The 14703-nt window shown below is 45.2% G+C and overlaps 1 protein-coding gene across 2 annotated transcripts in view; it reads left to right on the top strand.

Annotated features, from left to right (window-relative positions):
• NSUN2 (NOP2/Sun RNA methyltransferase 2) overlaps positions 1-14703 on the top strand; it is a 96141-nt gene that overhangs the window by 56399 nt on the left and 25039 nt on the right. For both annotated transcript variants that reach the window (XM_077269692.1, XM_077269691.1), the window contains exon 9: positions 5220-5350. In XM_077269692.1, coding sequence (XP_077125807.1) covers positions 5220-5350 — 131 coding nt within the window. The remainder of the gene's footprint in view (positions 1-5219; positions 5351-14703) is intronic.

Raw genomic sequence — 14703 nt, 5'->3', positions numbered from 1 at the left:
CTCATATCCATGGCTATTCCTAAACATCGTTGTTTCACAATATTTGGTTGTTCAATTGTTCTCCAATCTGGAGTAGAGGATTTAAATTTTTCTCTGATTTTCGGATCTAGCCCCTCTATTAATTGTTTTGTAAAAAGTCTCCTTACTGAAGCATCAGTCAAATCCAATCCTTCATCCCTAAAGCTATTTTCTAGTTCCTGACTATATTCTTCAATACTTTGCCCAAATTTCTGCATAATCACACCTGTAGACCCCCTTTCCCTCTGTTTTCCCCTCATGAAAATTATTAATGCCTCTGTGAACTGGGTACCTGATGCTTCTGTCTGTAAGGCACCCCCTTCTGCCACTGGTCTATTGGGCTGTAGGTGTGTCAATAATTCCTGAAAAAGTCCGGGGGACATTTTCATTCTACATAATTCTTCCCCGTCCGCCCAGACCCCAGCATGAGTCTGCATGATTTGTTGTATATATTGTGCAAATCTAACTGGAAACTGGACAGGATCTGGTGCGTTATGTAAGAGGGACATACCCTCAGCAGGGGACCAAGGGAAGTATTGTCTGGTCTGATGATATCTGGTGTTCATTACCCCGTCAGCACCAGCTTCTCTAAAAGGTCTTGGTACTACCCTAACAGGGGCAAGTACAGCGCCATATCTAGGTGTACCACAGGCTAGGCAATCATTTCTCCAATCTGGATTTTGTTGTCCACAGTGTGAACATTCCCATCCTCCTACCCCACCAAGATTGGGATACAAGGCTGGAAATTGTTTTCCTCCTTCTGCTCTTCCAGATGGTACAAATGATTTGGGCTTTTGGATCTAGGTAAGGTGGTGGGATTATATTACAACTTTTTCCCTTTCCCATGATCCATTTGGAAGTGTCTGGATCATACTTCCAATTCTCCTCTTTAGCTGTTTTTGAGACCTCTATCATACAGTGTATGATTTCTTCCCACCCATTGTCTTTGATAATTCCTCCTCTTTCTTTACTCAGTCTTTCCCATTCTGTACTGAACATAAGTGCTTCTGAAATTCCCAATTTTTCTCTCACTCTTCTAATCTGACTTCTGACTGCCTTTCCACATCTTTCCTGTATGATATCTGCTGCTTCCACTTGTCCTAAGACAGTTTTGGTCTGTTTATTTCTCATTTTAGCTATTTCTACCCCAGGTGACGTTTGGACAATCACTGTGGTGATGTCTCGTTGCCTTCTCTCCTAGGGAGCTAAAATATCCTTTCAATATTTGCTATTTCTACCCCAGGTGACGTTTGGACAACCACTTCCTCTGTTGGTGGCGTCTCGTTGCCTTCTCTCCTAGGGAGCTAAAATATTGAAGAGCTCGTCTGCTCCGTTTCTTCTAATATGCAGGACGTACTTAAGTGCTATTATGCACACAAACCCAGCAACACCATACAGATCACAAAACTTTCTGTGTCAGTTAGCATACTTGTCCCAGGCTCATGAAAACCGCGTCCTGGGCTCATTCTATCACACCTTATCCAGGGAATGTAGAAACAAGTTCTATAGGAGAGTCAAGCATGGGCGGAGGTCTCCCAGAAGGACGCTACCTCATAACCCAGTTAGGCTGACTTCACCAATAACCTTGTTCTAACAATCGTGGCTTATTGTTCTACGTACTTCTATTCTTCTTTCACAACATGTCACAACCTTCACACTGTTCACACACTGTTCACACACTGCTCACACACTGCCAGGGACTAGACTCATAAATCTATACAATATGGTAACCCGAGTTTTATAGGTATCTACTCACTACTAGACTAACCCAGCGTGACACGGCTCATAGAGATCTTTCGGATAATACAGGGCAGATAAAAGAGAACTAATAATGTCTCTTACCTGGCCAGGTATTTCAGTTCATTTGCCGTCCATTATCCCAGATCTCCGTTGTCCGTATCCGCAGGTAAATCTCGAGCAAACACTCTCTCCTCAGGTCCCTGTTCAGGCGCCAAGAAATGTTAAGTCCTTTTCAGTCCCTGGCTTACTAGAAGTAGGCATCCGAGTGAATGACACGCAACACAAAAGATTGTGTGATCATAACAGGGAAAGCTCAGGAGCCCGTCTGACTCACCGGGTGCTCACCCCTCCTTTATACAGAGAAGAGTTATACATTTTAAGACATGCGCACAAGCGCTCATATTCTCTTACAAAGCTTATCTATACTGTGAAATTTACGACCTCTAGTATGTAGGTAAAAAGTTACATCAGTCGAGAAGGAATGCGTCCATAAAAAAGAAATGTCAACTTTGCTCTAGTTTCTTCTGATAAGAAGTCAGATGTTTCAGGACAAAGACACAATGGATTCTTTCAGTCTAATCTCTACAATAAGGCACACTTTTTTTCCCCCAAATTTGGGGGGAAAAGGGGGTGTATCTTATAATGCGGACATACATTATCGGTACTGTTGCTGCAGACTGGGATGAGGGGGGTGTCCGGCGGTGCTGCGGGGGTCTTCGGTGCTGCTGCAGGTGTCTCCAGTGCTGCGGGGGGCTCTCCCAACATTTTGTGAATGAAAGGCCAGAGCCTCCGCAGTTCCATGGTTTCCGAAGCGGTGGACTTCGGGTAATTGGCCCCCGTGGGCGGCTCATACGCAGAGGGAGATCTCGGCAGAAAATGTCGGGAGACCCCCGCAGCACTGCCGGATAATCTCATCCCAGTCTGCAGCAACAGTACCGGTAAGGTATATCCGCATTATAAGACGCACCCCCATTTTCCCCCCCAAATTTGGGAAAAAAAAGGTCCGTCTTATAATCCGAAAAATGTCATAAAATGTCGGCAGAGCCCTCACACCGCTGGACACCCCCAGCCGCACATTGCAACACCCCTCATTCCAGCCTGCAGCATCACCCCACTCCTGCCTCCTCCAGCAGTGACCCTGGGACCCCGCTTCACAGCAGCCACCACCCCCGGTAAGCAATAAGACGCATGGATTATAAGAAGCACCACCATTTTATTAAAAAAACAAACTCCCGTTTTTCTCCTCAAAATTTGGGGTGCGTCTTATAATCCGAAAAATACGGTAAATGAGCTGTTAAAGGGACTCTGTCACCTGAATTTGGAGGGAACAATTTTCAGTCATATGGGCGGGGTTTTCGGGTGTTTGATTCACCCTTTCCTTACCCGCTGGCTGCAATATTGGATTGAAGTTCATTCTCTGTCCTCCATAGTACACTCCTGCGTAAGGCAAGATTGCCTTGTGCAGGCATGTACTACGGAGGACAGAGAATGAACTTCAATACAATATTGCAGCCAGCATGCAGCCAGCGGGTAAGGAAAGGGTGAATCAAACACCCAAAAACCCCGCCCATATGACTGAAAATTGTTCCCTCCAAATTCAGGTGACAGAGTCCCTTTAAGATCTATGGGCCGGACACAGATCTGTCTGAGAATCTTCCTCCAGAGCTTATTTTAAATTAAAGGGGATGTTGTCAGTGTGAGACCAGTAATGACTAACAGTCATACCTACTCGTCTAGGTATCTCACACTGGTATTACCCCTTATATTTAAAGGGAATCTGTCAACAGGTTTTTGCTACCCCATCTGAGAGTAGCCTGATGTAGGCAAAGAGACCCTGATTCCAACAATGTATCACTTAGGCTACTTTCACACTAGCGTTAACTGCAATCCGCCACAATGCGTCGTTTTGCCGAAAAAACGCATCCTGCAAAAGTGCTTGCAGGATGCGTTTTTTCCCCATAGACTAACATGAAGCGACGTATTGCGACGGATTGACACACGTCGCAACCGTCGTGCGACGGTTGTGGCGGACCGTCGGGACCAAAAAACGCTACATGTAACGTTTTTTGCTCACGACGGTCCGCTTCCCGCTCTGACTGACTCCCGGCCGTAAGGCAGTACAGAGCACAGCGGTGACGTCACCGCTGTGATCTGCTTTCACTTTACGGCGGCACTCAGTCAGAGCGGGAAGCAGACGGCAAGGGACCTGAAGGACACTGGAATGTGAGTATGTACGTTTTTTTTTTTTTTTTTTACTTTTACGCTGGTAACCAGGGTAAACATCGGGTTACTAAGCGCGGCTCTGCGCTTAGTAACCCGATGTTTACCCTGGTTACCCGGGGCCTTCGGCATCATTGGTCACTGGAGAGCTGTCTGTGTGACAGCTCCCCAGCGACCACACAACGACTTTCCAACGATCACGGCCAGGTCGTATCGCTGGTCGTGATCGTTGGAAAGTTGCAGAGTGTGACAGTACCCTTATGCTGTCCTCAAATTACATACAGTGGGGAAAATAAGTGTTTAGTCAGCCACCAATTGTGCAAGTTCTCCCACTTAAAAAGATGAGAGAGGCCTGTAACTGCCATCATAGGTAGACCACAACTATGAGAGTCAAAATGAGAAACAAATTCAGAAAATCACCTTGTCTGATTTGGCAAGATTTATTTTTCAAATTATGGTGGAAAATAAGTATTTGGTCACCTAAACGATTTTGCAAGTTTTCCCACCTACAATCGTAGGTACACTTCAACTGTGAGAGACACATCCAAAAATAATAAACAGAAAATCACATTGTATGATTTTTGATAGTTAAATACCGTAATTAAATTGTATTTAAAGGAGGAATTGTCCAACAGCCGCGAGACATAGACGTGTGGACTCGAACATATTTTTTTCAAGCATGCCAATGTCACGTGGTTAGCACATGAGCAAGTTTGGATAACACCTTATCCCATCACTAAAGAGGTCTCCTGATTTCCCCCTTTTGTGTTGACAATTATGTGTTTATTTTTTATGGATAGAAGACTTAGATATGTCATCGCTGTACCTGGAAAGGTGTAAATGACTTTTTCTGCACAGCAGTTTTCCATAATAGCCCTGTGCAAAAGAATTGCGAACAGACATTTGCTTTGTTCCTATTGATATTTGAGTGCTCTTATTATATTGAATAGTTGTATAGAAAATGTAAAATGTCATGTTACTATCTGTACGGCAAACATGGAGTTAAAAACAGTTTGATCAGTAACTGCACTGGAAATTAATGTTTCAAACTTTATTGCATTGTTTTCCTTTTTTTTTTTAAATCTTTATGGGTTTAATTCCCTCTTGTTGATGGGAAGTGTTAATTTATTAATTCATTCAGTAATGTCAGTTGATAAGTCTTCCAGCCTGCAGTGCTGTTCTGCAAAAATCTTTTGAAATCTGCTTTAAGTTGTTGTTAACCTTCATTTTCCTTTTTCTAGGTTGCAGATTAGGATTGCTACCCGTGGAGTTGAACAGCTGGCAGAAGGGGGAAGGATGGTGTATTCAACATGCTCACTGAATCCCATTGAAGATGAAGCGGTTATTGCCTCCCTGCTGGAGAAAAGCGAAGGCAAGGCCAAACACCCTCAGTGTTGTAAAGCAAAAATATCTCATAATGACTGCAAAATGTGCCGAGGAAACGGCTTGAGCCATTAGCCGGAGTACAGAATGTTACCCTTGATATTCATGGATGTTATAGGTTTTGTAGGCCATGCTATGGGCTGAAAATCAATTGAATGCACTTTTCCCGCATGATCCGTCTTTATAAGCAGGTCCTGATATTCTTCTAAATCCAACAACTTGCAGTGCCGGTATACAGGTGTCAAACGGTATCAGTGGTGTTCAGCTGCGCTACTTAATCCTATAGTATCTTGGGTAGAGATGACATTGAAAAAACAACAAGTAGACGACTACCATTTTTGGGCACACAAGAAAATAAGTCACAGTTAAGACTGTTTTGTAGGATCTACATTTTAATACTTAAAGGGAAATCTGTCACTAATTATTTGCACCTACATCTAAGAGAAGTGTGAGGTAGTGGCTGAGATCCTGATTCCAGCAAAGTCCCACTTACTGGGCTGCCTGCTCTGGTTTTGTTAAATTCACGGTTTTCTCTGCTCCAGATTATTATTTTTCCTATCGCCACGACAGCACCCCTACGAGAGAGGGGATCCGCCCACCTTCCGGACAGGAACCTACAGGATTTAAAGGGGCGGTCCCCCTCATCACTCCAGTTTGGGTTCCTGTCCGGACGGCGGGAGCCTGCAGGCAGTCTTACCCGGGCCTCCATGCCTCTGCGCGGTGTCTTTAAGGAACGGCAGAATCGGGGGGCTCGGAAGCAGCGTCGGGGGTGTTCTGCTTGCAGACCCCCCCTCGTCTGGCCAAGTGGATCGCGTCCCAGGAGTCGGGCAGTGCCGTCCTGGTCCGCAGTTGAGCACGGTGCACACCGGCGCTGGTGAACCCGGAAGTAGTTCTTACACTTCCGGGGTAAGCCGGGGGAGGAGCGCTGCAGCGTTGTAAAAGAGCGCCGCCTTTGCAACGATGCGTGCAGCTATGTCCTCAGTCGGGGACGCCGAGCACCCTCATGGAGAGGGAACGGAGCAGCGCAGTAAAAACGGTAGCGGCCGCTCAAGGAGAAGCAGCAGCAGCGTGGTACGGGGGCAACGTGCGAGCGCCCCAGCGTCACAATTGAATCCCACTCCTTCAGAATCGGTATTCACAAAGTCAGCCTTATGGTGAGTGTTAACAAAACTCCTGATGCTGATATGGTCTGTTATTTGTGCTTTGTTTTAGGGGAAAAAAACAACTAAATCTAAGCACAAGCAATGTGCTCTATGCACGACTCCAATGCCTGACAGTTATACCAAAAGGCTTTGTCAGGCTTGCATATGTCAGACCTTAGAAGAGGAAGCTCCCCTCCGGTCATCAGACCTTAGAGCGGTCATCAGGGAGGAAATAAGCTATTCCCTTAGAAGCAGCCGCCAGGGAAGGTCGGGCAGGGACATGTCTCCAGGATCTAGTCTGTCCCTCCAAGAAGGTGAATGTTCCCGCTCCTCATCTCCATCCTCCTCAGATGAAGAGGGAAGGCCTTGTTTCTCGGTGGATAACATGGACACGTTAGTTAAAGGAGTCCGAGCTACCATGGGTGTTACAGAGAGCAAGGAACCAAGGTCCGCACAGGACATAATGTTTGCGGGCTTGTGCCAGAGGAGTCGTAAAGCATTCCCGGTTGTGGATACAGTTAAGACCCTTATAAAACGGGAATGGGATAAGCAGGATAAGGGTTTCCTGCCGTCATCAGCCAAAAGGAAGTATCCCTTTGAAGACAATGATCTGGCAGAATGGATGAAAGTCCCGAAAGTGGACGCAGCGGTGGCTTCTACATCTAAAGCCGGTACTTTGCCGCTAGAGGATGTGGGCCTTCTAAAAGATCCGTCGGATAGGAAGGCAGACATGTTTTTGAAAAAAGTATGGGAATCATTTGTGGGGGCGTTCAAACCTGCCATCTCTAGCACATGTACGGCTAGATCCGTTATGGTGTGGATATCCCAGCTGGAGGAACAGCTGAAATCCAAGGTGCCCAGAGACAAGATGCTGAACTCCCTTTCGCAAATATGGGATGGTGTGGCGTATTTAGCGGATGCATCGGTGGATTCCTTAAAATTAGCAGCGAGATCGGCAGGTCTCTCAAATGCTGCTCGCCGAGCCCTATGGCTTAAGACCTGGAAAGGGGATGCCCAGGCGAGAGCTAAACTATGTACAATACCGTGTAGGGGTGAGTACCTGTTTGGCCCGGTATTGGATGACATCCTAGCTAAGGCTGAGGATAGGAAGAAAAGTTTTCCTAAAACTTTCAATCTTACCTTTAGGAATACCTTCAGAAGACGCTTCCAATACCGAAGACCTTACCACAACCGAGACTGGGAACCAACAGACCCAAAAAAGAAAGGTTCGGACTTTAATGCCTCATCATCTTCCTCAAGAAGAAGAAGAAATTATCGCTAATAAAGATCTTCCAGTAGGGGGCAGGTTAAAATATTTCTATGCTCAGTGGGCTAAAATAACTGCAAGCAATTGGGTTTTAGGTATAATTAATTCAGGGTTAAAATTAGAGTTCCGAGAAAAACCTTCTGATTTTTATATCTTGACTGCCCCCGATTCCTTACACCAACAAGAGGCCCTTGAGAAAGAGGTCCAAACGTTAATACGGAAGAAAGTTATAGTGGAGGTTCCTAAACATCAGCAGGGGAAAGGGTTCTATTCCCCTTTATTTTTAATCTCCAAACCAGATGGATCCTTTCGAACCATCATAAATTTACGGAGATTGAACAAACATCTTCAATATCATGCCTTTAAAATGGAATCTATTAAAACGGCAACTAAACTTCTTTTTCCCAGATGTTATATGACAGTCCTGGATTTAAAAGATGCGTATTACCATCTGCCAATTCACCAGGATCATCAACAATTCCTCAGAATGGCGGTGCGCTTAAACGACCAGGTCAGACACTTTCAGTTTACTGCAATGCCGTTTGGTCTATCTATGGCACCGAGAGTGTTTACTAAGGTCATGGCGGAAGTAATAGCCTATGTCAGAGAACATGATACGTTAATTGTACCCTACTTGGATGACTTCCTGGTAGTGGGAAATTCGTTTTTTCAGTGTGGTGGTCGCCTAAATCATGTAATATCTTCCTTACAGGACTTGGGTTGGATAGTCAATATGGAAAAATCAAGATTGGAACCATCAGCGACTCAGACTTTCCTAGGTATTCTGCTAAATTCGGAAGAGCAACTATGTTTCCTTCCGGAAGAGAAAAAGCAGAGGATTGTGCACAAAGTCAGTACGGTAACAAAAAAACCAGATCTGACTTTGAGAGACGCTATGTCCCTTCTGGGATCCCTAACGTCTTGCATACCAGCCGTTCAGTGGGCTCAATTCCACACTCGGGTGTTGCAGGCCCAGGTCTTGAATGCAGAGAGCAGTCTTCAAGGGCAATTAAGCGGAAGACTCAGGCTGTCCGCCGCCACTCTACACAGTCTGAGATGGTGGTTAAACAAGCGACATTTAGGAAAAGGAGTACGCTGGAGTATAGTTCCAGACAACGTGGTTACAACCGATGCCAGTCCAATAGGATGGGGAGCTCATATAGGAGATGTTAAGACTCAAGGGCAATGGTCTCTCTTAGAGGCCCAAGAGTCCTCGAATTGGAAAGAGCTGACGGCAGTAAAAAAGGCCCTTCTCAGGTTACTACCATCTCTGCAGGATTCACATGTAAGAGTCCAATCAGACAACACAACAGTAGTAGCGTATCTCAACCATCAAGGAGGTACAAGGTCAAGATCTCTAATGAACACCACCACAGACATATTCAACATAGCCGAGACCCACTTTCGCTCTCTGTCAGCCGTTCACATTCAAGGAGAGCTCAACACAGAGGCAGATTACCTCAGCCGTCATTCTCTGCGTCAGGGAGAATGGGTTCTAAGTCGACGGGTGTTCAAACAGATAGTAGACCTATGGGGATTGCCCGTTATAGACCTATTTGCAACGAGAAAGAACAGACAGACCAACAGGTTTGCTTCTCTTCGGGTGGCGGACGAGCCCTGTATAATAGACTCCCTTCAAATACACTGGGATTTCCCTCTGGCTTATGCGTTCCCCCCAATGTGTCTGATCCCTATAGTACTCAGGAAGATCAGGGAGGAGAGGGCGAGAGTGATCCTGATTGCCCCCTTTTGGCCCAGGAGGGCATGGTTCTCGTTACTCAGGACAATGTCTGTGACCGATCCCTGGGTATTGCCAGTCAGTCCGGAGCTTCTTTCGCAGGGTCCATTCCGTTACCCCAATGTGGAATCCCTGCATCTGACGGCGTGGAATTTGAGAGGGAGTTATTGAGGAGAAGAGGGTTTTCAGAGGCTCTGATAGCTACCCTTTTAAATAGTCGGAAAGAGATTACTACCAAGATCTATGCTAAGACTTGGAAAAAGTTCCTTGCCTTCTACCAAAAACCCTTTTCAGGCAAGGTTCCAATTCCGGCTATTCTGGAGTTTTTACAGAAGGGCCGAGAATTGGGCTTGGCAGTGAATACCCTTAGAGTCCAAATTTCAGCTTTAGGGGCATTATATAACAACGATGTGGCGGGAAATAGATGTAACCCAGTGTATATTCCTAGATTACCCCCATGGGATTTAAATTTGGTTTTAGACGCCTTAACAGAACCCCCCTTTGAGCCATTAGATTCTGTCTCCATAAAAAATTTAACTTTAAAAACAGCCTTCCTGGTAGCCCTGACCTCTGCTAGGAGAGTGAGTGATTTACAAGCATTGTCAATTGATCCTCCTTATTTAATGGTCTTTCAAGATAGGGTAGTATTAAAACCGGACCCCGCATACCTACCAAAAGTAGCTTCTAAATTTCATAGAAGTCAAGAAATAGTTTTACCATCTTTCTGTGACAATCCGAATTCAGCGGATGAGCAGAAATATCACATGTTGGATGTTAGAAGAGCTTTATTAGAATACCTACACAAAACAGAACCATGGAGGCAGAGTAGGGCTCTGTTTGTTTCCTTTCAGAATCCAAGGAAGGGGGCGACTGTAACTAAGACGTCTATCGCCAGATGGATAAGAGATGCCATATATCTTGCTTATACGGCTAGAGGCCAGACACCACCAGATGGCATCAGGGCCCACTCCACTCGAGCCATGGCCTCATCCTGGGCGGAAAGAGCGGACGTCTCCATAGATGTAATATGTAAGGCGGCAACGTGGTCATCTCCTTCCACCTTTTATAGACATTACCGTCTTGACCTATCATCAGAGGCCAATTTAGTTTTTGGCCGTTCAGTACTTAGTGCTGTAGTCTGTTGTGAATTAGACTTTTTTGGCTCCCTCTTGTGGTCACTAGTGATATGACTCTGGGATTGTCTTTCTTCAGTTTTGGCACCCACCTGGGTCGTTAGTCCAGGGGTGTTGCTATATAAACTTCCTGAATTCTCAGTCTGGTGCCTGGCATCGTTGTAATCAGTTCCTTTCTGTTTGCTCCTGTCTGCTGGTCCTGGATCTTGCAAAATTAAGCTAAGTCTTGCTTCTTTGTTTTTTGGTTACTTGCATTGCTCTTATTTTTTGTCCAGCTTGTACTAAATGTGATTCCTGATTTTGCTGGAAGCTCTAGGGGGCTGGTATTCTCCCCCCGGGCCGTTAGACGGTTCGGGGGTTCTTGAATATCCAGCGTGGGAATTTTTGATAGGGTTTTTGCTGACCGTATAAGTCATCTTACTATATTCTGCTATTAGTCAGTGGGCCTCTCTTTGCTAAATATCTAGTTCATTCTTACGTTTCTTTTCTCCTTACCTCACCGTTATTATTTGTTGGGGGCTTGTATCCAACTTTTGGGGTCTTTTCTCTGGAGGCAAGAAAGGTCTATCTTTTCCCTTCTAGGGTTAGTTAGTTCTCCGGCTGGCGCGAGACGTCTAGAACCAACGTAGGCACGTTCCCCGGCTGCTGCTATTTGTGGTGCTAGGTTTAGATATACGGTCAGCCCAGTTACCACTGCCCTATGAGCTGGTTTTTTGTGTTTGCAGACTTGGTATTTACTTTTGAGACCCTCTGCCATTGGGGTCATAACAGTATGCCAGGCCAAAGTTGAATGTTTATGCATTGCAGAAGTGGGATAATAAGAAAGGAAATTCTGAGGTGTTTTTTTTTTGTTTTTTTTTCCTCTCTTTGTTCCTCCCCTTTACCTCTGAGTGGCTTAAGCTTGCTGTAGACATGAATGTCCAGACCTTGATTACAAGTGTAGATCAGCTTGCTGCTCGTGTGCAGGGCATACAGGATTTTGTTACCAGTAGTCCAATGTCTGAACCTAAAATACCTATTCCTGAACTGTTCACTGGAGACCGATTTAAGTTTAGGAATTTCAGGAATAATTGTAAATTGTTTCTATCTCTGAGACCCCGTTCATCTGGAGACTCAGCTCAGCATGTTAAAATTGTTATCTCTTTCTTACGGGGCGACCCTCAGGATTGGGCCTTCTCGCTAGCGCCAGGAGATCCGGCATTGGCAAATATTGATGCGTTTTTTCTGGCACTCGGATTGCTTTACGAGGAACCCAATCTTGAAATTCAGGCAGAAAAAGCTTTGCTGGCTATTTCTCAGGGCCAGGATGAAGCTGAAGTGTATTGCCAAAAATTTCGGAAATGGTCCGTGCTTACTCAGTGGAATGAGTGTGCTCTGGCCGCAAATTTCAGAAATGGCCTTTCTGAAGCCATTAAGAATGTGATGGTGGGTTTCTCCATTCCTACAAGTCTGAATGATTCAATGGCGCTGGCTATTCAAATTGACCGGCGTTTGCGGGAGCGCAAAGCCGCTAATTCTCTGGTGGTGTTGTCTGAACCAACACCTGATTTAATGCAATGTGGTAGAATTCAGACTAGAAATGAACGGCAAAATCATAGACGTCAGAATGGGTTGTGTTTTTACTGTGGTGGTCTTGGTGAGGGTTCGGTGACACCTCCTTAAAGGGGGGGTACTGTTGTGAATTAGACTTTTTTTGGCTCCCTCTTGTGGTCACTAGTGATATGACTCTGGGATTGTCTTTCTTCAGTTTTGGCACCCACCTGGGTCGTTAGTCCAGGGGTGTTGCTATATAAACTTCCTGAATTCTCAGTCTGGTGCCTGGCATCGTTGTAATCAGTTCCTTTCTGTTTGCTCCTGTCTGCTGGTCCTGGATCTTGCAAAATTAAGCTAAGTCCTGCTCCTTTGTTTTTTGGTTACTTGCATTGCTCTTATTTTTTGTCCAGCTTGTACTAAATGTGATTCCTGATTTTGCTGGAAGCTCTAGGGGGCTGGTATTCTCCCCCCGGGCCGTTAGACGGTTCGGGAGTTCTTGAATATCCAGCGTGGGAATTTTTGATAGGGTTTTTGCTGACCGTATAAGTCATCTTACTATATTCTGCTATTAGTCAGTGGGCCTCTCTTTGCTAAATATCTAGTTCATTCTTACGTTTGTCTTTTCTCCTTACCTCACCGTTATTATTTGTTGGGGGCTTGTATCCAACTTTTGGGGTCTTTTCTCTGGAGGCAAGAAAGGTCTATCTTTTCCCTTCTAGGGTTAGTTAGTTCTCCGGCTGGCGCGAGACGTCTAGAACCAACGTAGGCACGTTCCCTGGCTGCTGCTATTTGTGGTGCTAGGTTTAGATATACGGTCAGCCCAGTTACCACTGCCCTATGAGCTGTTTTTTTGTGTTTGCAGACTTGGTATTTACTTTTGAGATCCTCTGCCATTGGGGTCATAACAGTAGTCCCTCCCAGGTGATTGATCTTTGAAAATCTCTCGTAGGGGTGCTGTCGTGGCGATAGGAAAACCGGTGTTTACGTACCGGTAATAGGATTTTACGGAGCCACGACAGCACCCGCACATTCCCCCCCGTAGTTGATCACTGGTTTCTAAACCCTTTGGGAAAAGTGTGCCTTTTAAAAAATCACTCTTTAGAAGGTGATGGTATTTAGTAATGTTTAAGTATATATGTTTATGTACTAACTCAATGGCGGTGTCCCTTATACTGGAGTGATGAGGGGGACCGCCCCTTTAAATCCTGTAGGTTCCTGTCCGGAAGGTGGGTGGATCCCCTCTCTCGTAGGGGTGCTGTCGTGGCTCCGTAAAATCCTATTACCGGTACGTAAACACCGGTATTATTATTATTTATTGTTATAGCACCATTTATTCCATGGCGCTTTACATGTGAGGAGGGGTATACATAATAAAAACAAGTACAATAATCTTAAACAATACAAGTCATAACTGGTACAGGAGGAGTGAGGACCCTGCCCGCGAAGGCTCACAATCTACAAGGGATGGGTGAGAATGCAGTAGGTGAGGATAGAGCTGGTCATGCAGCGGTTTGGTCGATCGGTGGTTACTGCAGGTTGTAGGCTTGTCGGAAGAGGTGGGTCTTCAGGTTCTTTTTGAAGATTTCGATGGTAGGCGAGAGTCTGATGTGTTGTGGTAGAGGGTTCCAGAGTAGGGGTGATACGCGAGAGAAATCTTGTATACGATTGTGGGAAGAGGAGATAAGAGGGGAGTAGAGAAGGAGATCTTGTGAGGATCGGAGGTTGCGTGTAGGTAAGTACCAGTTCTCTAATGCTGAGCGCTGCATAGCCCCTCCAACATCACTGATTGGCAGCTTACGCACAAAGATGTCAATCAGTGGTGGGTACGAGGTTGTAAGGGGCTCATGATATGGAGGACCGCATGGCAGCACGTTTACAAGTCCTCTAGTGTTAATCTGCTGCTCATAAAACAGTGATTTTATCAAAACTACATCAAGCCGCCCAGTAAGTGACACATTGTTAGAATCGGGGTGTTTCAGTGATAATTTTATTAAAGGGTTATTCCCATATTATCGGATAGTACTTGTAAATCTAAGCAATTTTATAATTTATTGCTTATTAAAATTTGCAGCCGTTCTTGAAATGACTTGGAAACCGACCACCACTGCTAGATGGCAGAACATGTCCAGTGCTTACAAGCTCTTTTTCTATTGAGCTTGTAAGCACTGTTTTGAAGCTGGCCAGGATTGCTGGAGCACTCTGTTACCTCTTAATCCTGACCAGTTTCAACCCATTTCCTACAAACTTGAATGCAGCAGTGATTGGTCTCCTGTAAGGAATAATGTTAATATTTAAAGGACGGCTGTAAATTTTAATAAGTGATAATTTCCAAAATTGATTTTATGTCTACAAAGATGTGAATAACTTTTTATAAAGGGATTGTGCACTACTCAGCTCTTGTAATCAGCGACTGTGTCCTGTCCCAGCGGTGTAGGCACTGACACTCTCAGGGCTTGCGTGACATTATGTCATGCAATCCTAGCTGCCAATTATAGCTGGCTTCTTTTTCCTCTCCAACAGACATAATTG

The sequence above is a fragment of the Ranitomeya variabilis genome, chromosome 6 (genome assembly GCF_051348905.1).
Source record: "Ranitomeya variabilis isolate aRanVar5 chromosome 6, aRanVar5.hap1, whole genome shotgun sequence".
In the NCBI taxonomy this organism is placed as follows: Eukaryota; Metazoa; Chordata; class Amphibia; order Anura; family Dendrobatidae; genus Ranitomeya; species Ranitomeya variabilis.
Note: the sequence above shows the minus strand (reverse complement) of the source record. Positions and strands in the feature narration are given on the sequence as shown.